This window comes from Elgaria multicarinata, chromosome 2, assembly GCF_023053635.1.
Source record: "Elgaria multicarinata webbii isolate HBS135686 ecotype San Diego chromosome 2, rElgMul1.1.pri, whole genome shotgun sequence".
Lineage (NCBI taxonomy): Eukaryota > Metazoa > Chordata > Lepidosauria > Squamata > Anguidae > Elgaria > Elgaria multicarinata.
This window is the reverse complement of record NC_086172.1, coordinates 87,489,993-87,512,982: the sequence shown is the minus strand read 5'-3', so window position 1 is coordinate 87,512,982 and position 22,990 is coordinate 87,489,993. Positions and strand designations below refer to the sequence as shown.

The 22,990-nt window shown below is 41.4% G+C and overlaps 1 protein-coding gene across 2 annotated transcripts in view; it reads left to right on the top strand.

The window, feature by feature from the left end:
- Positions 1–22,990, top strand: part of CHID1 (chitinase domain containing 1) — a 99,763-nt gene that overhangs the window by 38,766 nt on the left and 38,007 nt on the right. The window contains exons 9-10 of one of the 2 annotated variants that reach the window (XM_063118748.1): positions 13,027–13,128; positions 15,247–15,402. In XM_063118748.1, the coding sequence (XP_062974818.1) occupies positions 13,027–13,128; positions 15,247–15,402 (258 nt within the window). The remainder of the gene's footprint in view (positions 1–13,026; positions 13,129–15,246; positions 15,403–22,990) is intronic. The other variant, XM_063118749.1, reaches the window with a different exon arrangement.

The following is a 22,990-nucleotide window of genomic DNA, read 5'->3' as shown; positions in this document are numbered from 1 at the left end:
CAGCACCACGTTTTATTTGTGAGATGAAAAGTTTATTTCATCTTGCCCTGTTTGTGAGTTTGCAGAGGCATGGGGTTAGCTGCAGGTGGAAATAGAGTACTGGAGTGGATAGTCCTGGTCTGATCAAGCAAGGCAGTTCTTTAAATATTGGCATATAGGTGTATATACTTGTTAGGGACCACATATCATGTCTTGTAAATAGGATTTTGCAGTAACAAAAACATTTTCCAATCCTTACTATTTGGCATGAAACGATGAATTATGAATGCAGTCCGTACACTGAAAAGTATTACAGAAATACAACAGTTCAGGAAATCCTGTGTGCATTTTATCAGTTATAAAGGCATGGAGGGTTTTATACCCCTTTTAATTATGTGCTACATTCTTAATTATTCAGATGCTATTGCAGTTGAACAATTCTAATACAGTCACACTGTCTCAGCAGAGCTCTGCAGGCCTCTCCACTTTGCATTCCACAGTTAAGCAAGAATAGGTTGCCTGATTTATCATTGGAAGAGCCTTGCTGGTTTGACCACCAGTCCATAGAGTCCAGTGCTTGCAAGCAGGTGATGAAGGCATAAAGCAACACTCCTCCCATTGTTGTTTGTCCCCAGAATCTAGTATGCAAGAGGCATCATGTCATTGCAGATTTGTTTGAACTGACCCACTGCAAAGGTTATTGCCGTACTTTTGCAATGGTTACTCTTTCAGCAGGAAATCATGCAAGTGAGTAGATATCCATTGTGTGTGCCTGATCGCACCTGTCGTGCTCTGTAGAGAGCTGATTGATTGAGCAGCGATCCACCTCTGTGATTTGATTTTTTTTTAAAAAAAGAACAACAAGCTGGACAAGTGTAGTTAAAAACTTTCAATTCAGCAGCTGTCTTTTATCTTTACCTTTTGTACATCCCCATCTTTGAAGAAAGCACATTAAAGCTTTGCAGTCTCAGCAAAACCTTATCAGATGGTTCTCTTTTCTCAGCATAATGAGAAGTACGGCAACAGTGCTTGTCTGTTGATGGCTTTGGAACGTCAGATAAACACACACACACACACCTCCCAATCTTCCTCTCATACTTTAGCTGTGTTTCTGGTCAAGCATGCATGCATGCTTCTCCAGAATTAGTGAAGGAGCTGTAGCTCTTAATGCCCAGCAGATGCTGATGAGAGTGGCTCAAAGAACGTGAAGATGTGAGATTTTAACTTTGTGCACCATCAACTTCTGCGCAGTTTTTTGAATGCCATATTTCCTAGCACACTCACACGAGGAATATCTTTGCAGCCCGAACAGGAAATGAATGAAAGGCATATCTACACAACCACTTTGCATCAATTTTATACCAGTGTAATGATCGTGACTTCCCCAGTAGTTGAGTGATAAACTATCAGCTTTGCATGTGAAAGGCCTGAGGTTCAGAATGCAGTATTTGGTTACATGGAGCCGTGATCAGGCTCTTTATAAGGAAGCCCCCTAACCATTGTCCAATACTCTTGGTGGCTTATATTATTTAAAGCCAGGTTAAATGTAGTCAAAGTCTTAGATTCTAATTAAAGTCTCAGTAAGAGAATTCTTTTGAATGAATATACTGTCCCAGAGTATTGATGATAGATAGCATGGGAGGAGACGCTCATTTAGAGCATAAGTTGGGGGCAAACTGACTTCTATGGCACAGCCATGACTTCTTGGGGTAGCTTGCAGATGTGCTAGGCAGCCATGCTGTGTGTGCTTCATCTGAGCTACTACACACATTGATATTTATATAATAGCCTAGTCATGGAACACATAATCTAATCATCAACATGTCTGGTATTCTCATTAAAAATAAATAAATAGTTTCACTGGTATTGTGAAATATTGACTTGCATCCTAACTTCCCTTTCAGTTGTGTTCATAGAATGGGGCTTTCCTGCACCCCTCTGAAAATCCCCTTCTGAAGATCCTTGGGAATGGAGTAGGATATGTTTTGTGGGATTGTAGATGGAAGGGGGAGTCAGCTGAATTCCCCACCCTCCGGTGCCTGTAAGCTGCCAGCTTGTAACACTCCGCATCAGGAACTCCTGGCTAAAAGTTTGAGAATGTGGTTTGCCTTTGGCATTGAATGACAAGTAACAACTAGATAGGAGTACAATTTATCTATTTATTAATAAGCAACATTTGTACACAAACACCATACACAAACTACAACTTATTAGATTGTAAGCCTATGCGGCAGGGTCTTGCTATTTACTGTGTTATCTGTACAGCACCATGTACATTGATGGTGCTATATAAATAAATAAATAAATAAATAATAATAATAATAATAATAATAATAATAATAATAATAATAATAATATATCCTTAATACAAAGACAGGAGAAAGAATAATTCAAACTTAAAAAATATTTGCCAGCAAAGGTCTACTTCCCTCAAGAATCCTCTTTGCAGGGCTATGGGTTTCAGTCTTCAGAATTTTGGAAAAAAAATGACCTTGAAGTGAATGTGTTGTCAGGCTTTAGACCTCTTCCCGTACCAGATAGTTTAAAATTCACACCCATTGTGATATTTGGAAACCCTGATAGTTCAAGCTAGCTGATTGGTTCCTTAGTGGTGGTCTAGCCTCTTTTTGGGAACTCTCCCTCTAGATCCACACCACTTGCGACTAATGAAGGGACATGGTGTTTATGTGGTATTTGCTTAATACCCCAAATACTGCCATTTGTTTCCCAGAGCTTTTACAGTCTTTTCTCATGGGGCAAAAGTCCCAGCCCCTTCCTGCCTAGTTCCCCTTGTACTGATCTTGACATGACCTTGTAGGCCAACACTTCTAGGTCACAAACAATGTTTGCCTCATATGGCCTCTGCCTCAATGAACAAACACACATCTGTAGCTTCATTGTCATTCCACCCATTCCCTTGTCAAGGCTCAGGGACAAGGCAGCACTTTCCAGACAATGGTGATACTGCTCCAGTGTCTAGTTTTGTCGGTGAGTCCCCATGTCCTTCCTGTTTTCAGACAATGGTACTCCCTGTATAGTGGGGTGGGTTGTCACTGCTGCTCAAAAGAAAGTTACTTTATCCAGAGGAGTGTTTGCATGACCCCTAGGAATGCAAGAATAAAATCAGCATAAGCAGCAATTTCCTTAAGAAAACCCAAAGTTGTTGTTTTCTCTTGCACTTTATGCTGTCCATTCTAATAATTGCTTCAGTATCTGCTTTGTCCCATCAAGGTGCATCAACTGGTTAATCTAAATTGCCTCTTTACAATGTATACTTGGTTGCTTTCCCAATTATTTATTGCTGGAGCTTCTTGAAGTAAATGATTGCAGGACCTTGGAATTACTCTGACTGAGAATTAAACAAGGCTCTGAAAACTCCTTGATATTTGAATTGCCATGTCACGCTAAAAACGAATGTAAGCTTCACTGGTAGTCTTTTGAGTTGAAAACGCAGTTTTAAAAAACCAAACAGCATTTGCATTTGCCTAAAAGGCTTCCCATGCAGAAAGGCACCTAAGTGGTTGACTGCCTCAGGGCTTATTCTTCTATTAACTCAGCAGCCTGGCTCATTCTGTGCTGCTCCAGCAACACAGTGACCTGGTGCTCAAGTGAGAGGGGCCACCAACACACTATTCTTTCTGTGCCACTGTTGGCCTCTTGCCCAGGTAACATTGCACCCAGTCCAGAGCCTGAGGGCAAAGTGGAGAATTCTCTCTCTCTCAATAGCAATCTGAAATATTGACAGGCTAGCAAGACTTTTCTCCTCCCAAAATTCATTTTTCACTACTAGGATTGATAATTCTTAAAATGCAAATAGAATTGGCAGTCCTAAACCCATTTACTCGGAAGCAAATCCTGATTACAATTAAACCTAGTAAATGTGTATAGGACTGTAGCTTTCGTTGGCTTGGCACGCCTACTTCACAAGTACCCTGATTGCCTTTCCGATTTGCCGTACATTAGTTTCGATTTGGAGTGTGATGTGGAGCGTGGTAAAATAAGTTGAATGTCAAATATTCCCGGTTTTCTGTCTCACTGCATCATCCCTGTGAAGGCTGTAGACGCCAGTCATGTTCCAGTGCTTTGAAGAATATTGGATATGTGTACATGCATATATTTGTGTGGGCTGGAAATGAAAACGTTGGATTGCCTTGTGTGATGAAAGGCTGAGCCAGCGGTAATAAGAATGAGCGAAGAATGGCATATGAAGCTACCTTATGCTCAGTCAGACCATCACTTCATCTGTCTCCATAGCATCTGCTCTGTTCTTGGAGAGACTCTTTTTTTAAAAAAAACAAAAACAAAAACCATCACCACCAACTGCAGATGCCAAGGCTCAGCAGCAGTGTCATGCTGTTGCCCCTCTTGCACACAACTACTCGATTAGAGACTTTGTCATGCTTGGGAACTGGCTGGTCTGAACATTCATTGCCTACTATCAGGACTTGGGCCTCTGGATCTCAGACCCTCAGCTGTTGAACGTGTGCCTGGGAAGGGTTGCCAGCAGCACTTTGGCTCAGGTCTAGCTTTTCCATATGTCCTCTTTGAGGAAGTAGGAAGAGGCGCTGAGAGGCTTGTACACAAGTGCTGTTGGTTTCTGTTCTCTGCCTGCATGTGAATGTTTGCCTACCTAACCTTCAGTCGCTGCTTTGGATTTGAATTCCTGCGCAGGTTTGGATGTGGCTATTGTTTCTTCCTTTTGACTCAATGCTCTGGATTGACCTGCTTAGACTGCACTCCTGACCTGTTGTAGATTTTATGTGGACTTGCTGCCTTTGGGGGCTTTACATGGGTCACCAGCTCCAGCCCAAGGACCTAACATGGGTCTATGTAGAGGTCTGCTCCACCATGCTGTGGCTTACGTTGCTCACTGTATTGTTTTTAGGAATATTGCTTTCAATGGGGCCTACCTGTTGCTTGGAGCATTGGTTTTCTCATACCCTCCTGTATGCTGTTATCAGATGAGCTTGCTGTTCCAGGCTTTGTTTTGGTGTGCGTACTGAAAGTCGCTTTCCTTCGCCAGGGTGCATAGTGAAAGAGGTATGCCAATACTAGCGTGGCCATGTACGAATCACCCCAAAAAAGAGGACAAAAAGGGACACATATTTGCATATGCTAGCTTATATGTATAGATGCAAATGTATATATGTTTTTATAATTTAAATAGAAGTACAGTGCATCTCACCATAGTGCGGAAGACTGTGACCAGGTGACCTGTGGGCCTGCCTGTTTAATCTGCTGTCCAGGTGATAAGTGTTGATGGGCAACTTCAACGCCCCTCCTCTCCTTTCTTCTAGTTCTTTATCTTTAAACTGGTCTTGGACAAGACAGCCCTTCAGATACAGGACTGTCCTCTGTAAAAGAGAGCACCTAGCCACCCTACTCCTTACACCTCGGTGGAATGTATTTTGCTTCTGTCAGCTGTCTGTTTAAATATGATATGAAAACACGTGTTCCTGTAGAGAAAATACTTCACAGTATTTTGAGGATGTGGCTTCTAGGTCTCCCCCCACCCCCATACGTTTTCTCACTGTAGGATGCTGCAGAGCCAGTATGTTTTTGTATTCCATTGGTGTTTCCTGCAGTAAGCATGGCTTGTGTCCCCAAGAGCTCTGAGATGTGCGTCTGCCCTTGGCAATTTTCTCTTCTACTGCAGGAAACACCCATAGAAAATCAGCGTAAACCCATCAGCTGCATGAAATAGGATGCAGCTCATCCTTTCTTGGGAGTACACCAGCAGTTCATACTTATTTCTTCAACAGAATTATGTCAGAGTCCTGGCATTCATCCATGAGCCATATCCAATATTATCTGCCAGTAGTACAAAATTTTTGAATGCTTTTAATGTTCTGTGCCAGGTGACCTTTCAGGGAGCTGCATTGCCTCACCATCTCACGAGCCACAATAGAACAGTTCATCTTATCACTGCAGTCAATTTCACCTGGCTACAAGCATGAGGTTTCTTTCCAGAGACAAGGATCTCTGTATTGCCATCTTACCAGCTGTGACTGCACAGTTGTTTATTAAGTAACTTAAAAATAATTGATGTTCTAGCTGTTGCCAAAAAGGAAGACCAAGTTTTAAAAATTAAAAAAGCTACAGATGATGTGCAGATGAATTGAATGCAAAAAGTGGTAGTGTAATGGTATTAATTTCCCCCCCAGCCTGGTGTCCTCCAGATGTTAGGAATTACAGTTTCCACTATCACTGACCATTAGCCATGATGGCTGAGACAGATGGATGTTGTGGTCCAAAACACCTGGAGGGCATCAGTTTAGGGAAGATTGACCAAAATGACTGAATTAGCCAGAGAGGAGGTGCTCAGATATAGCGTGAGATGTAAGTGTTGCTGAACTCATTGGGAACAAACAGTGGCTGCAGTGCTATCCAATTCAGCATTTATATTAAGTGGAAAGTTGACAAAGAAATCCAACATTATCACTTTTTATTATCAAAGAGGCAAGAAGTCTTCTTTCATAAAATGCAAGGACTACAAACTTTGGGAAAACAAAAGTAAGTTAACAGTAAGGCAAGCAAAAATAAATATATGTATTGAGGAGCATATTGCTAAAAATATTAAGCCCAATATTATTTTCAATAATTATGTCAGAAACGGGGAAGGTACAGTAGTGGGGCAGCAGGATACCTGGGCTGCTTCCAGACAGAGTGTTCCTAGTGCTACCAATTAAAAGGCATTGTGCAGCTATTCCCTCCTTAATGGGTTTTCTGCGGTAAGAAAAAAGGCAGAAGGAACAATGGCGGGAAACGGGATGGTTATAAGTGGAAGGTGATAAATGGCAACTAATGGTGATGTGGCATCAGTTTCTGAAATTATTCATGGCATGGAAAAAATGGATAGAGAGAGCCCTTTTTTTTTTGTCCTTTCTCATAATTAGGGCTATCCAATGAAATTGATTGACAGTTGATTCAGGGCATACAAAAGAAAGCACTACTTCTTGCAGTCCATGCTTGTTGCGTGGAACTCATTCACACAAGATGTGGAGTGGCCCCCTCGTTGGCAGAGTTTTAAAAGAGGGATAGAAAAATGTGTGGAGGAGAGGCTCAGCAATGACTATTAGTGTTTTGTAATGTTTGTAAACCACCCAGTGAACTTTGGCTATTGGGTGGTGTAGAAATGTAGTAAAAGAAATGAAATCAATGAAATGTACATAGGTAACTATCCCGTTGTACAATGGTGGTTCTGAGAATGTCATGAGTGATAATACACATGTGATTTGCCTCCCAAATGCACATTCTGCCCTCCTGTTAACCAGAGATCCCCTTTTCTTTCTTTTTCGGCATTACTCATTGACCTCATTATACATTTATTTATTTATTACGTTTATATACCACCCCATATCCAAAGCTCTCTGGGTGGTTTACAAAAGTTAACAACAATGAACATTAAAAACAGATATACAAAATTTAAAACCACAAAAAAATTTAAAAAACATACATTTTGATGAAAGGGTAAATTGTGACAAATAGAATAGGATGAAATGATACCTTGAATTGCAAAACTATATGTTACAGTCCTTGACACACCCCTCCCATTGGCTCAGTTTTTCATTCTATGTGTTATGGCAGGTATTGATTTAGCAAGGGATTTACTTGGCCTTCATGTGTGTTTACGCACGCTGTGATGTTCAGCTGCCTATTATGCATTAAATGTAAATATTTGTCACGTTATTGGTTATATTAGGCATAAAGTTCCAGGAAGTAACTCAATGTACCTATAATTTATAGTCACAGTTTTGGTATGTAAGGGGGGGTTGAATGCCTGAGTGCTGATTGGATGGTGGAGGGGGGAGTGCTTGAATTAGCTGTGTGAGAGTGGGAGGAGCTGGAGAAATGTAATTCTTTATATAGTCTGAGTTGACTATTTTTATTGTACTTTATTGTATTTTATTGTTTTAATCAATTTTAGTTATGCTTATTAATTATATTTTGATAGAAAGGCAGGGTTCGAATACAATAAAATAAATATATTGATAGAAAATATAGGGGCAGCATCAAGTCTTACAAGCTTTCAATACCCGCTAAAGACTTATTTCTTTTTGTTTTGATTGAGTTTTTATTTCTTTGATTTTGCTGCATTGTCTAAATAGTTATTTACCTGTTTCTGTTCTCTCCTGTTTGCTTGTGTGTGTGTGTGTGTTGTCCATGCTGCCTTATTTTACTATGTTTTTGTTTATACCCTGCATTGGGATTATTTTATCAGGAAAAGCGGGTAAGAAATTTCTTAAATAAATAACGGGCAACATCGGGTCCTTCTTGAGTACACTGGGGTGACTATTCCCTCTTGATGACTAGGAATGCTAGCCATTCAAGTTGAGAGAGAGGGAGAACATTCCATGTAGTTTGCAGATGTTCACCTGGAGGCAGGATTAATCCAAACAGTACTAAAGTTTCCTTATTCATGTGATCCATCCAATGAACTTTATTGAAAATGGTTTGTCTTCTCCGCCTTGGGGTGGGGGGTGGGGAAAGAAACTTGAATAATTCTGCTCACATTCCAAGTAATTAGCATAATTAATAATACTGTATGTGGGGAAGAGTTACTTAGGTTATAAGATGCGTATTAAAATATTTTGCTTGGGTAAAAAGAGTTGCATTGCAGCTTCATTAGAATACCATGCTCTTTTAATCTATCTGAGGTAATATAATGCACAATAAAAGGCTTTATATACTAATAAAATGCAGCATAAATTCATTTCCCCATTCCTGCCCCCAAAATAATGACAATATATTTATAGCAAATGCATAGTGCTAAGTTTTGGGGAAAGAAATTGTTTTGCTTCTAGGCATTTAGGTTACTGTAACATAACAGATGCCCTTCATTTTGTACATTCATATAGTGTTTGCAATTTAAATGTGCAACAAATGCCAGATAAACTACTGTGAAGACTGATGGGTGCAAGTGAGTCCCAGAAGGGATGATTGCTTTTAATTTGTGTTTGAACTTCTGTTGGGAAAGGGCCGCTCCTTAACATGACAACTAAATTATTGGTTCTCAGAACATGAGGTAGCTAGAGCATACATCAAAATAAAGTAGTCACTTGAATGTTAAACTCTGTCAGAGGTAAATTGCCTTTGTTGCTATTGTGTTCTTTATGTATAGCACTTGCTGACCTGACTGAAGAATGTCATTCGGGCATATTTATGGTTCAGCTTCATTGCGCATACTGTTACAGCACAACAAGATGTCAGGGCAAAATTGCATTTGAGTAACCCATTATGTAGGGGAGGGGTTTTAGCTTATAGGATAACGTGCACAGCCTCTGCTAAATGAACATTCAGATTTTTGTAATACTTATTGAATTAATGCATGTTTTGAGACTTTTTAAAAAATGTTTTTGGGCTCTTCTGTAGGAAGAGTCAGTGTGGTGTAGTGGCTAAGGTGTTGGACTGGGAGTCAGGAGATCCGGGTTCTAGTCCCCTCTTGGTCATTTAGGCTCATTGGGTGACTTTGGGCCTGTTATAGACTCTCAGCCCAATCTACCTCACAGGGTTTTTGTTGTGAGGATAAAAATGGAGAGAAGGAGGATTATGTACGCTACCTTGGGTTTCTTGGAGGAAAAAAGGAGGGATATAAATGCAGTAAATAAATAAATATAGAAATGTTTTATTCTAAAACCTTTGTAAACTCTGGAACCTTTCCTGTGCTTTGTGAATGGTTGTGAATTTTAGGCTTTTAGTGGCAATGTGGTGAAAAAGACAAAGTAACGTATGCAAACATAAACAATGACGAGTCTTGTGGCACCTTAGAGACAACCAAATTTATTTATTCTTGCATAAGCTTTTGAGAGCACTGTCCACTGTGTCAGATGTATAAAGTGTCACTCCCAAATGGGCCAAACTATATACACATGGGAGGATTGCAGGGGGGTTGGTTGGTTGTGGGGGGATGTAAACAGCATTGTCAGAGGGGATTGAATTGGCCCATTTGAGATTGACACTGCATGCAACTTCAGATGTGAACAGAATAAATAAAATTATGACAGAATAAATAAATTTCTCATTCTTTAAGATGCCACAAGACTCTTTGTGGTTGTGTTAGTCTGTTGTTGCAACAACAACAACAAGTTCGTAGCTTGGGGGTTGTTTTAGATCCATCATTGTCACTTGAGCCTCAGGTGACCTCAGTGGCACGGAGTGCCTTTTACAAACTCCGGTTGGTGGCCCAGCTACGCCCCTATCTGGACAGGGATAACCTGGCTTCAGTTGTCCATGCTCTGGTAACCTCCAAGTTAGATTACTGCAATGCACTCTACGTAGGGCTGCCTTTGAAGACGGTTCGGAAGCTGCAGCTCGTGCAAAATGCAGCGGCCAGATTGATTTCGGGAACCAGAAGGTTCGACCATATAACACCTGCTCTGGTCCACTTGCACTGGCTGCCTGTATGTTTCCGAGCCCAATTCAAGGTGCTGGTTTTGACCTATAAAGCCTTACATGGCTTGGGACCACAATACCTGACGGAATCCTCTTCTGACGTGAATATACCCGGTCACTACATTCAACGTCTAAGGTCCTCCTCCGGGTGCCTACTCCAAGAGTGGCTCGGAGTGTGGCAACGAGGGACAGGGCCTTTTCGGTGGTGGCCCCCAGACTATGGAACAATCTGCCTGACGAGGCTCGCCTAGCGCCAACGCTGCTATCTTTCCGGCGCCAGGTTAAGACTTTCCTCTTTGCCCAGGCATATAACGGCACATCTTAATCCACCCACATGTTTAGTTTTTTAACGGCTTTTAATGCTTTATGTGTGTATGTTCTGTGTTTTAGATTTTTAAATTTTGTATACTTGTTTTTATCTCAATTTTAGAATTTCTGTAAACCGCCCAGAGAGCCCTGGCTATGGGGGCGGTATATAAGTGCAATAAATAAATAATAAACAACAACATAAGTCTACCCCTCTGGAGCATGTTAATATAGGTATGCAGCCTGTAAATGGGGTATCCCCTTTTCTCTTGTGCTCTAGGTCTTTGCATAGGATAGGTCCTTAGGATAGGTAATACTATAACTTTCCTCCATATGTGCCTGCTTCTTGCCTAACATGTTTCTGACTGGGCTCCTTTTCGTAACAGTCTCTTGGGGAAAACATCATGTGCCATCAAAGTGGACTCTAGTCTGCAAAAGCTTATTCCACAGTAAATGTGCTTGGTTTTCAGATGCAGTGGGAGTCTTGGTGGTTTTTATTACAATAGACAGATCTTTTTTGTGGTTACTTGCCATATAAGTACAGTTTACAATCGCATTCGATGAGAGCGCTTAGAGATTTAAACTGTTTGGTATTCTCATCCTAAACTTGTACATGTCATGGTGACTCATGTTCATTTCGGTAACTTATGTTTCCTGGTGTTTAGGTTCCAGCCTTACTCCTATAGAAGTCAATGGGTTTAAGGACCTATATAGATGTGACCCATAAGAGTATTTATTCTTCCAAGGGCCCAGTCCACTTATCCAAAGCAGATTCTTCAGTGCTTCTCCTATAAGCATGTACAAGCGAATTTAGCTCCCCGACCGTGTAGTCATCAGCGTGCAGACTGCTTCCCCGGCATAGCCATACATTGAGGCATGAGGGGATTAGTTTATGGATGCTTGTAGTGAAGATGTAGAAGGGCCTGGCTTGGAACTAACAGCCCAGTCAGACGTCACACTTGGCAATGGAGCAGCTATGGTTGGGTAATGTTCGTGTTCTCTCGGATTCTCTGAACTTCAGCTAAACATCCTTATCTCGTTTACTGCAGTCATTTGCAATATCTATTCAACTGGCCGAGTGGGAAACCTGCACAAATCGAACACGGTCAAATAGAAAACTGGGCCCAAAAGTTGTGCAACTTCCAACGTTTCCGAAGTTGCGCAACTCCCCATAGACAAAGCGTGAAATCACACAGTTTCAAAACTACACAATTGTGATCAGTTTATTTGATTAAAAAATTGCACATTTTTCAAATACGACTGCATGACTGAGAATTTGCAAACGTTTTTGGAGAACACATTTTATTGCTTATTTATTTATTTATTTATTACATTTTTATATCGCCCAATAGCTGAAGCTCTCTGGGCGGTTCACAAAAATTAAAACCACTTATATCTGCATTCGAGGTTGGAGACAGGATTGTTTGACTATTTCACCAGCTCAAATAAAATTCTCGTTCATCCCTGGCAGCAGCAAACTTGAGGCCAAGGGTAAGGCTGTACTGACTCCTGCAGGGCATGTTGGGCTGCTGCTCAGTGGTAGAGCATCTACTTTGCATTCAGAAGGTCCCAGGTTCGATCCCTGGCATTTTAAGGAACGGCCGGAAAAACTCCTACCTGAAACCTTGAGGAGCTGCTGCCAGTCAGTGTCAGCAGTACTAGGCTTGATGGACCAATGGTCTGACTGAGTATAAGGCGGCTTCCTATGTACTGTGTCTGTCTGTCTGTGTCATTGAAGATTGTATCCTAAGGGCAAAATTAGATGTGACACCGTTTTTGGTTAATTTGCAATTGACTGAATGGATTTTGTAAACTGTGTGTGTGTGTGTGTGTGTGTGTGTGTTGAGTTGCAGATGATGGCTTTGGTGGTGGGTCAGGGACTTTAACCCTTTTGCCCATCGTGTGGTTGGAATTCAGATCAGGGCCCCCATTCCTACAATTCACAGTAGAAGGAAAGCTCCTATTTGTGCCAATGGAAATTTTCTTCACAATGCAAATAGCATTTACGTCCCTCCGCCCCAATCCAGGTTGGCTCCCCTGCCTGCTATTTAAGCTCCCCACAAAAATCCCACCATTCACGCTATTGCTAATTGAAAGAATGGCATCACATCTAGTTTGATCCAAAGACTGCAAAGTTATTCGGGAGCAAGTCTTACTGAACTAAACTTCCTTCATCTTCCTCTGTTTTGCCTTGTGTCAAAAGTTTGATTATAATCTCAAGGTAGGGACCTGTTTTATAATACTTTATGCACACTCTCTCTCTCTCTCTCTCTCACACACACACACACCTATCTATCTATGTTGCTATATAAATGAATATATATATCTTTTTCTTTTCTTTTTTTAAAGATCCAACCAATTGGGTGTATTTACAAAGAAAGAATTCGATCAGCTAGCCCCGGTAGTGGACAGCTTCAGTCTCATGACGTATGATTATTCAACGCCGCAACGGTAAGGCAATAAGAGCAGAAAACAATAGCACACTGAACTGGGTACCGCTGTATAATTCTGATATTAACAAAGATACCAGCGCTCACATCAATCCACCATTAACACCTTCCCTTAATGACAAGCCGTGGTTTATTTTGCACTTTGTTTCTTTTAAAAATGTACATTTAATTTGTCATTCTATTCTGTTTTGTCCACCACTCTGAAATTCTGAACGGGGAGCGGTATATAAATATTGTAAGTAAATAAATATTGTAAATAAATAAATATCCTTTAGCATTTATAGAATGATGGTAGATTGCAGGCTGAAAACATGAGGGCATTCTGCTAAAAAGTTGACTTTCTTTAGGACAGTTCGATGCAGTCCTTGGTGGGTTTTTAATAGTGATATACAGGCTAATTCTAAACATGTTTACTCAGAGGTAAATCCCATCAAGCTCAATGTGGCCTACTCCATAGTACATGCAATCCTAAATACGTGTACGTGTGCTTAGGATTGCAGCCATATCTGTTTAGCCTGCCAATGCATTTTCTCATCAGTCCTGAATGGACATTTTTTACCACTATGTAGTATAAATATTGGGCTAATACTACGGCTGCAATCTTTAATAGGGTTAACAATTCAATGTTTACTTTCTATATGCTGCTAAATTTTCATTAATTGCTTAGTTTTACATTTTAGAATGTTAACCGGGTTTAAATTATAATGGGATTTTATTTTCTAAGAAATGTGAGCTGTCTTGAATATTGGGTGGTGGAAAGGCAAGGATATAAATATTGTCAATGAATAGTAAATAATCAGCAGTTATTTCTAAGGAAATTAGAGAGAGAGAACTGAGCTACTGTACGTTGAAGTAATGAAAGCTCTCATTTGCGAATGCTTAGTAAACATATTAGTTGCTAAATCCTATTGGCTGGCATATAATTAACTTTAGAGTCTTGTTTTCACATTGGTAGGCAGGTCTCTAAAATCCTTTCCAATACAGTGTATGAAGGTGTCCGACTCACCCTGTTTTTCTCCCTCTTTGTTTTGAAGTAATTCTGACAGTTACTTGAGATACGCAAAATAATATTTTCTTCCTGCTTTAGCGAACAGTGTCTTAAATATTTGTATCTTGTTATCTCATCTGTCAGCTTGAAGCATGCACACAAGATAAGAGAAATCATTTAGTTTTTTGTCCTAGGAAAAATACAGGCAGAATTCCATATTATGTAGAATCTACTCCTTTTTCTTTGGGTTTTTTGAAATTTCAGATGTCTCCAGCCACAAATGGGCAAATTGAAAAGAGACAGAAAAATGTGAGAACACAAGCAAACTGTCAAGGATTCAGCAAAAGCCTTTTTTTAAAACACACACACACTTTGGGTTCAGACAACACAATAGTCAACGGTTGATTAAATAGTCAAGCACTGCTTTAACAGTCTACTATTGTGTCGTCTGGTGAACCTTTTCCACACCACTGTTGGTTATTTCCACGAAATAACCAATGCAAATAATCAAACGTGTGCAGAGTTAACTGTGTGCACAACTATTGATTATTGTGTTGTGTGACGGGCTCTGTTGACTATTTCACATGTGTACAGAGTCACGAGGCAAGAGCAGCAGAAACCTCTGCCACTCTTGTCCAGCTGGGCTCTATAGGCATGAGTCAGCCGTCCCAGGGAGCATGTAGGGAGCCGCTCTGGGTGGGGAGCTGTGATTGGTGCCTACCCACGTGTTTCCCAGGATGTGCACGTGCCATCCTTGGGTGGGGTGTCGCAATTGATGGTGCTCCAGTTGCTCCCAGGAACATGTACATCTTGTCCATGAGTGGGGCACCAAGAATGGGGAGGGTGGGGTGCAGGGTTTCTCCTGCTGCTGTCGAGATGCTTGAACCTTCCTGTTCTTCCCAAAGTGGTGGAGAACGAGGATGAGGGCTCAAGGAACTCTCCTGCAGCTTTATTTCCCACGTGTTGTGTCTCCATGATCCCACACATTGTGTCACATGTCAGAAGTTTCCACATCTTTCTGCTAGCAAATAGTTTGGAAGGTATTGATTTCCTAAGAAAAATGTTTGCTTCTGCTTCTTTTGGAAATCTTATCATTTCACGTTATCTTTTATTTCTTTGCTGTTTCTACAGGCCTGGACCTAATTCCCCTCTACCTTGGATGCGAGCTTGTGTTCAGATGCTGGATCCAGAATCCAAATGGAGAAGTAAAATTCTTCTGGGGCTGAATTTTTATGGCATGGACTACTCAGCACTGAGTGCTTCGGGGGAACCAATATTTGGTAACAGGCAAGGTTTCTAGAGAGTTAGTTTTTGGAAAGCGCTGTTTTTTACTGTCTTGAGGTTACATGTTGCTATAAATTATTAGAGATTTGGGCTAAGCTGTGCATGACAGGGACTTCAGTTCACATCTAAAATAAGAGCACTAAATCTTACCCTCTTGTACCTCCCCTTCCTGCAGTTAGTTGCTCCAACCACTTCTCCCCCTGCCTGAAGCGAGCCAGGTTGGGCTAGCGCAGGACGTACTGCCTAAGGCAGGAGGACATGCAGCCTCCACTGCTGCCAGGGGTAGGGAACTGTGAGCTGCCGTGCAGGAATGCTGGGGGTGAGGGAGTGTGAGGCACAGCTGCATGCCACTGGTGTGTGTGTGAGCATGGACCACTCTGCAAACCGCTGCCACCACAAACAACTCCTTCTGCCTTCCTGCTTCAGTTCATTACACTTTCCCCCTAATTCCATAATTTGAAAGTAGAGTTTTGCAGGTTTGACTGAAGTCATGCAGTACAGTAGAACAACTTTAGGGTGGATTCCTGCATTGAGCAGAGGGTTGGACTCAATGGTCTTGTAGGCCCCTTCCAACTCTGCTATTCTATGATTCTATGAACGTGTAAATGTAGCTAAGAGGGAAACACTCCAAACATTTTGTAGATTAACTTGAGTACAACAGTAAATATCTAGTTGCTTTTGGGTTGATTTGAAATATCCTCAAGATTCAGGCTGTGTGTTTTAAACAAATCTTTAGCGGGTCTTTTTATGTCAGTTTATGCACTGACCGTTTGTTATAATAAATTGCCAGTTGATAAATTTGACATTGAATTGTGCCCTATTCAAAGACAAAAGAGAATTCCTTGTAAACTGTGTAAGGATGTAGAATTCCACTGAGAGCTTTATTGGCTGCCTGCCACACTGTAAATAGTGGGTAATAAAAAGTTATACTTAGAACAGCTAGAGGTGAGAACTTCCCTAAAAATTTGACAATGAAGCACATTAAAGGAGCAGCTGCATGATCTTGGAAACGTGTTTTGAAGGATTGAGGGATGTAGCTTCATAAAAGTCAGGCAAGACTTAACTGTGAGACGATAATAGCACATGACCAAGATGCAACCTGGACAGGGATACACAATGTGTCTCAAAGGTGCTGCAGTATATTGGCAGTTATTCTCCCATCTTTACATTGATTCTTTTCTTTCTGTCTTATGCAATAAAGCACATGCATCAACTGAATACTGCTGTTAAGTGAGATTCTCTCTAGCAACCACTGATTCAGTGGCAGTATGATCCGATTAGGACATAGTGTAAACACCTTGGCTTGCTTTCACTACCTATTGTTTAAACCGGGGTGTGGAGAAACTTCTTCAGCCCATGGGCCAAATAGAAACACGGGAAAGGTCTTGGGGGCCGCACTCCATCTGTGGGTGGGGCCAGATGTAGAGTGAACAGGGCTAAGTATGGTTATTACCATTTACAGCCTGCTCAGAAGTCAGCAGGATAAGGCTTCTGCATGTCTACTCAGAACTAAAAATGACCAAATCACTCAGCAGCAGTTTCAAATGGCATCCCAAATACCAAGCCTCTGCATACTCACAAGCAAGCAGGTCTCCTGCCTGCCAGACGCATACCTCGGTTCTATGTAGCAACTTGATTCTTCTGAGGGCATTTAAATGGTAATTGCCTTAAATAACCTTTATCGCCAAACAACCAAAGAAGCTTGTGGGTGGGATGAACTCCTCCCCCCCCCCGGGGCGGGGGGGGGGATGGGACAGGCTGATGTTTCCCAATCCATGGTTTAAAGGAAGCACAGTTCCCTAAATTTGGATGGAATGGGAAACTGATTTGCTTAAAAGCAGAATCTTCTTTTCATGACTATGAAAAAGAGGAGAAGGGACGAGATATGAGGAGTGCACAAGGCTCACTGTAGGCCTCTTCACACATTTCAATAACCCATGGTAGATGGCAAGCTATGCCAAACAACCTACTGTGCTCCCAACGGAAAATCTGAGAAACAAGCTACACAGTGTAGTTTATTTCGCTCGCCCCTCCTCCCGCTCGGCCAGGCATGTATCCCAGCTTCCTTTGCTGTGGAAACCCATGTCCCACTGTCCCTCGCATCGCCACTACATCAGAAGCCTGTCTCCAAGTGGTCCACTTTGTGCTTCTTCTACCTTTGCTGGCTTCCCCCCATTCTCAATCCGGTGTCGATCCTTACCTGCTGCTCTGTATCCATATCCGGTTTTCAAGATCTTCTTTCCTGCTCCTACCCTCTCCTTCCTACCCACTGCCCCAATTCCCAAGCCGTTGCTAGGTCTCCTTTCTCCGCCTGCGTATAACAAAAGGGGGATTGCGTGTGTTTGTGCTCTAATCCCTTGAAAGTTTTCAGAAATGGGGCAAAATTTAATGTACAGGTTCCCCTTATAGGGAGACATCATAAGCACTGCTGGGTATGACTTTGCTTTCCTGAAAAGTGAGGATTTATCCAACCGTGAAACAAACTGTGTGCTCCCCTTTCCGCTCCCCCCTCCTCTCTAGTCCCTATTCCTTACCTTTCACCCTGAATTCCAAACCTTTGCTGGCTCCCCACTCACCAGCAACAAACTAACAACACAGAATAAAAATATTTTTTTTATTGCTGCACAAAGGGGCTAATTTGGCTTTTTTAATACTGGGCATTGCACCAAAGAAAAAAAAGGGGGGGGTCCAACTTCTTGAAAGTTTGCCGGAATAGGACAACATTTAATAATATAGATTCCCATTATGGGTAGCCTCCACATGCCCTACTGGATAACTGTGCGACTTTCCATTTTCATGGAAAAATGAAAATTTATCCACATGTGAAAGTGTTTGGGAACCGCGCAGGAGGGGAGCTGAGTTGGAGTTGGAGACAGAGCTGAATGTGGCAGGAGAACAAGTTGCTCAAGGTCACTCTGCCAATTAGACACACATGCAAGTGGAACCAGCTTTGCAGAGTGCAGCACCAAAGGTGGTGGTGGGGGAGCGAGGAGTCAGGTGGCGAAGGGGTTGGAGTGCCGACAGCAGGCACACTCTGTTGCTAGGCAGATCTCAGGAACAGAGATTGCTCCAGACGAGCAGAGCTGCTGGCAGTGTGTTTGGCCGCTCTTGCTGAACGTCTCTGTAGGCGATTGCTGTAGCCCAGGCTGGCATCTCAGATGACATGCTAACTCACCATAGGTAAAGCAATCCCTGCTGCAGGCCATGGGTTCTCAGGGTGGGTTGTTTGAGGAAAGCAACACACCATGGGGGGAGGGGGCACAGCTCATAGGTGATACGCTAACCCATTATTGGCTGCTCCAGAAAACAAGCTATCATTGGCTGGCAGGTCATGCGTACCCAGTCTGTGGCTCAGACATATAGTTTCCATTATGTCTGAATCATACCATAGGGAGCACTGAAATGATTATTTTACAATCATTGGTGTGAATATATATGATTGGCTGGGAAATGCTATGGTGTCAATTTGTGGTGCATTTCCTTTTATATACTAAGTATATTTCTAGCCATGTGTGTTCTCCTTGCTGAAGGAAAGAAACTCTTCTGCTTTCTTATAATAAAAAATCATTCAGGATGGCCTGGTTAACTGCAGGCTTGTGCTTGTTTTTAATATGCACGACGAGGTGAAAAAGTACCATATAATTAAATATATTTTTCAAAGCAAGGACCCCTGACCCCTGTAAACTTTATTAGGTTTCATAATTGCTACACTCAATAGTGCTGCATCTTGGGGCCAATAAAGGTTGAGAGAAATAGACGTTCTTTGGTCAGTTAGTCCTTTATCCTCTGAAGGTCAATTAAATTAAAATGAGAAAAAGCCTATCAGTTTCGCTTACTCTAGGCAAATTCATGGTTCTTATAACTGGAACTATAGCGTGAAACCAGTTCACATATACATCCCTTGATTTTTCAGGTGCAGGCCTGTTCCTGAGGAGGGAAATGGCCATAGCTTAATTGTAGAGATGTTTTGCAGGCAGAAGGTCCCAGGTTCAGTCTTTGGCATCTTCAAGTAGAGCTGGCAAAAAAACCTTCTGCCTGAAACCCTGGAAAGCTGCAGCCAGTCAGCTTCAACAGTACTGAGCTAGATGGATCAATGTTCTGATTAAGTATAAGACTGCTTCTTATGTTCCGATCGAACGCATGATTACAGCTGAATGTGTGAACTGACTTTTTAAGGAAAGCACTAACCCTATTTGGGTGTTCTGAACCTGAATAGGACGAACATGTGAGGAAAAGAAGTGCTCCAGCCCCATTGATTTTCCAATGTTCTTGTTCGCATAGAGACCCTCTTTGGATAGAAGAGACGTTCATGTTCAGAGAGTCACCCTTCATGAGTAGAGGGCGATGAATGCCACAGAGGAGAGGGGCAAGGCTGGACCACTTGTTTTCTGCATACGTTTGCCCTGTTCAGGTTCAAAAGCAATGAATAAGGTGGTTGTGTTTGAGATTATGTGAGGTAAAACAAAATTCTGTTTGTGCTGATGATTAATTCACAAGTGTGCCGCCCCAAGTTTTGATATTTTACTCATAAACCAGGGTAGCTCTCTCTCTGTTTTCCATATTTTCCAGTTTTTCTACACAGCAAGAGCTGTAAATGATTTTCAATCGAATTCTGAAGGTCTGACCAGTACTAGCAAACTCTATTCATTTGTTACATCCAAGATTAAATATACCTCTTTTAATGGAGAATTGCCTAGGCTTTCTATTAATGTCCTATCTAACCTCCCTTCCGTGTCCTGGTGGCCATGGACTCTCAAAGAGCATTGACAACAACTAAGAAACCAGCAAGAAAAATGCATACCATGTATTGTTCAGTTAATAGGAAACCTTTGAAGATATCATTGCTCTTGCTATTTCCTCCACGTAGAGTTCAAAGGATGCACTTAAGAGCACATCTTGCTATATAGTTAATCTTTTAAAACTTCTGTTAAAGTTTCAACAAAATAGAAATCCTGCTGAGCCAATAAATGCTATTTCACTTGTTATGTCTGATGTCTTAAGCATTGTTTCTAGATCCATTTGCAAACCAGTTTAGTTTCCTGACTGTTGCATGTCACAGTGTTTGTGACCTCTCCCCACTCCCTCCGTCTGTTTTCTTTTCCTTTCTTTTTAAACTCTTCAATTTGAAATTAAGAGTTCTTTCAGAGAGGGGGAAATCACTTTTTCTTAACGTCACTCTGCTACCTGCTTCTCTTCCACATTTGAAACAAGCTGAATTACACGGGAAGAGAGCAGCAACCACATGGGCTGTAATTTAAAAACTCTCAGTTCACATAGTTGAATGGGAACAGTGCCCTCTAGTGGGTGTTTTGTAGCGCAATTTTCAGAACCGGGTTTTCCTAGGTTTATTTTTAAACAATAACCAGGAAAAGGAGCAGGAGAGGCACAGGAGGCTCACATCATTGTCAAAATGACCCGAGAACTTCCATGAGTGGCCAGTCATGAGCGTGCTATAAATCGCTCGTTCAAAAAAGCCCTTCGCTTTTGTTGGCCTCTGGCATTACCTCACTTGCTAGTTAATCATCCTTGACCTCTGCTTTTGCATGCTAGATCACTCTGAATTTGATCACACATCTCTTTTTTTATTATTATCTTCATTTATGATCACTTCTAATAATAATTGCTGGATCTGACCATTTTTAATTGCCATATTAACAGACATAAATGTAATTTTAAAAAGCAAGACTTATTAGGCTTATAGGCACTGAAAAGCTAAGCACATTAACTTTGTTTCACATTAAAGTTTTAATTAGAAATCCTTAATTCAGAAGGATTTATGATATTTCTGAATTGTCTTAACATTTATTTTAATGCTTGTTCGTTTGGGCATAACTGATCTGTCAGCTTAAACTTACTGCGATGCAGTGAAGCTTCTTCACACATATACTTTATAGATATGTTAAGGGGGCTATTTCCCCCACGTCAACCCCATTCCCTTTGCTGCACCACAATCTCTCTCTCTCTCTCTCTCTCTTTTAAGCCAGAGGAGTTTTGAAAACACCTTATGAAGCACTGGAAGGAGGTAGTATTGTGTCTTTAGGGGAGAAAAAAGAACTAAAGAACAAGTATAACTTTTTACAGCCCCCAATGTGACACCCAGATACCTCCCTAGTCACCTGTGGAGCCACTTACCCTTGCCACTGAAATACAATTATAAATAGACATATAGTAATATACATCCCACCTTTCTTTTCATCTTGCAAGGAACCTTTGGTGGCTTACATGGTCCTCCTCCTCTCCATTTTATTGTCATAATAACCCTGTGAGGTTGTTAGGTTGAGCATTGGTGAATGCCCCAATGTCATCTTCCTCCTTCTCTAACTATCCACAACTGATTTTCCTTCAGCCCCTTTCCCCAACATTCTGTGCCTGCCTTTTCATTGGCCCAGCACTCTTATGAGCTCACAGGAGTAAGCATTATTACACATGCACACGCGTACACACACTGTGTCACACATTACATTAGATGCCCAGTGGGTCATATGCATTAACCTCTCCTTTGTCTCATCCCCCTTCCTTCTCCTTTTCTGAGATGCCCAAAGCTTTAACTTTGAACTTTTTCAAAGTTTCAACATTTTCTGCTTGTCTGCACTGCTCAAGCTTCAGTTTAAAACAAAAGTGGGCAGATGATGATGATGTGGCCTGGATTGCTTCAAAGGGAAGTACTGATCACCAACAAAGAAAGAGACAAAGCCAATGCAGCTTGGGAAATGTGAGTATGAGTGAGAGTGAAGGAGAATACTCAGGAAACATTGGGAGTTGGGGTTGGAGGCCCAGTGTTGCAGATTGGAGAAGGGCAGTACAGGGGTTGGGGGAACTAGCAATGGAAGTATAAATGCATGTTTTATCATTTATTTATTTATTTATTTATTTATTGCATTTTTATACCGCCCAATAGCCGAAACTCTCTGGGCGCTTTACAAAAATTAAAACCATAAAAAACCATTCAAAAATATAAAACAAATAATATAAAAGCATAATATAAATTTCAATATAAAAACACAACCAGGATAAAATCAAGCAGCAGTGCAGAAATTAATACAGATTTAAAATAAAGATTTTAAACAGCAAAGTTTATCTCTGTATTGGTGTGTTTTGTCTTTTTATTGTGCATTTTCTGTTATATTTTGCGTGTGTGTGAGTGTGTATGGATGTATGTTAAGTGTTTGTCTCTCTGTCCTTTGTGGGTGGGATACAGGTTTCTCTGAGCATCACCAGTTTTCCTTTGAGGAAATGAGTAGTTTGTGCTATGTGGGGTCAAATATGTGCTTTGGCATTTGAGACTGAGATCCAACTGCTTGCCTTATGCCCAGTCTCTCGAATAAGTTACGTGTATAAGTACTCATTTGCCTTCCGTGAAATGAGTACTGGAGCAGAAAATGGAATATTCAGAGGAGAGCTTTGTGTTTGAGAGCTACCTTGTGCTCAGGTTCTTGGGTGCATTTTGTCTTTTAGCCTGACTGGTTTGCCTACTGTGTAATGGCTCTTTTGTGACCACTGATGGGGCCCCAACATGTTCTCAAAATTCCAAACGTGCACACTGGCCCAAAAAGGTTAGGAACCCCTGTTTGGATTGTCGTCATGCTTTGTG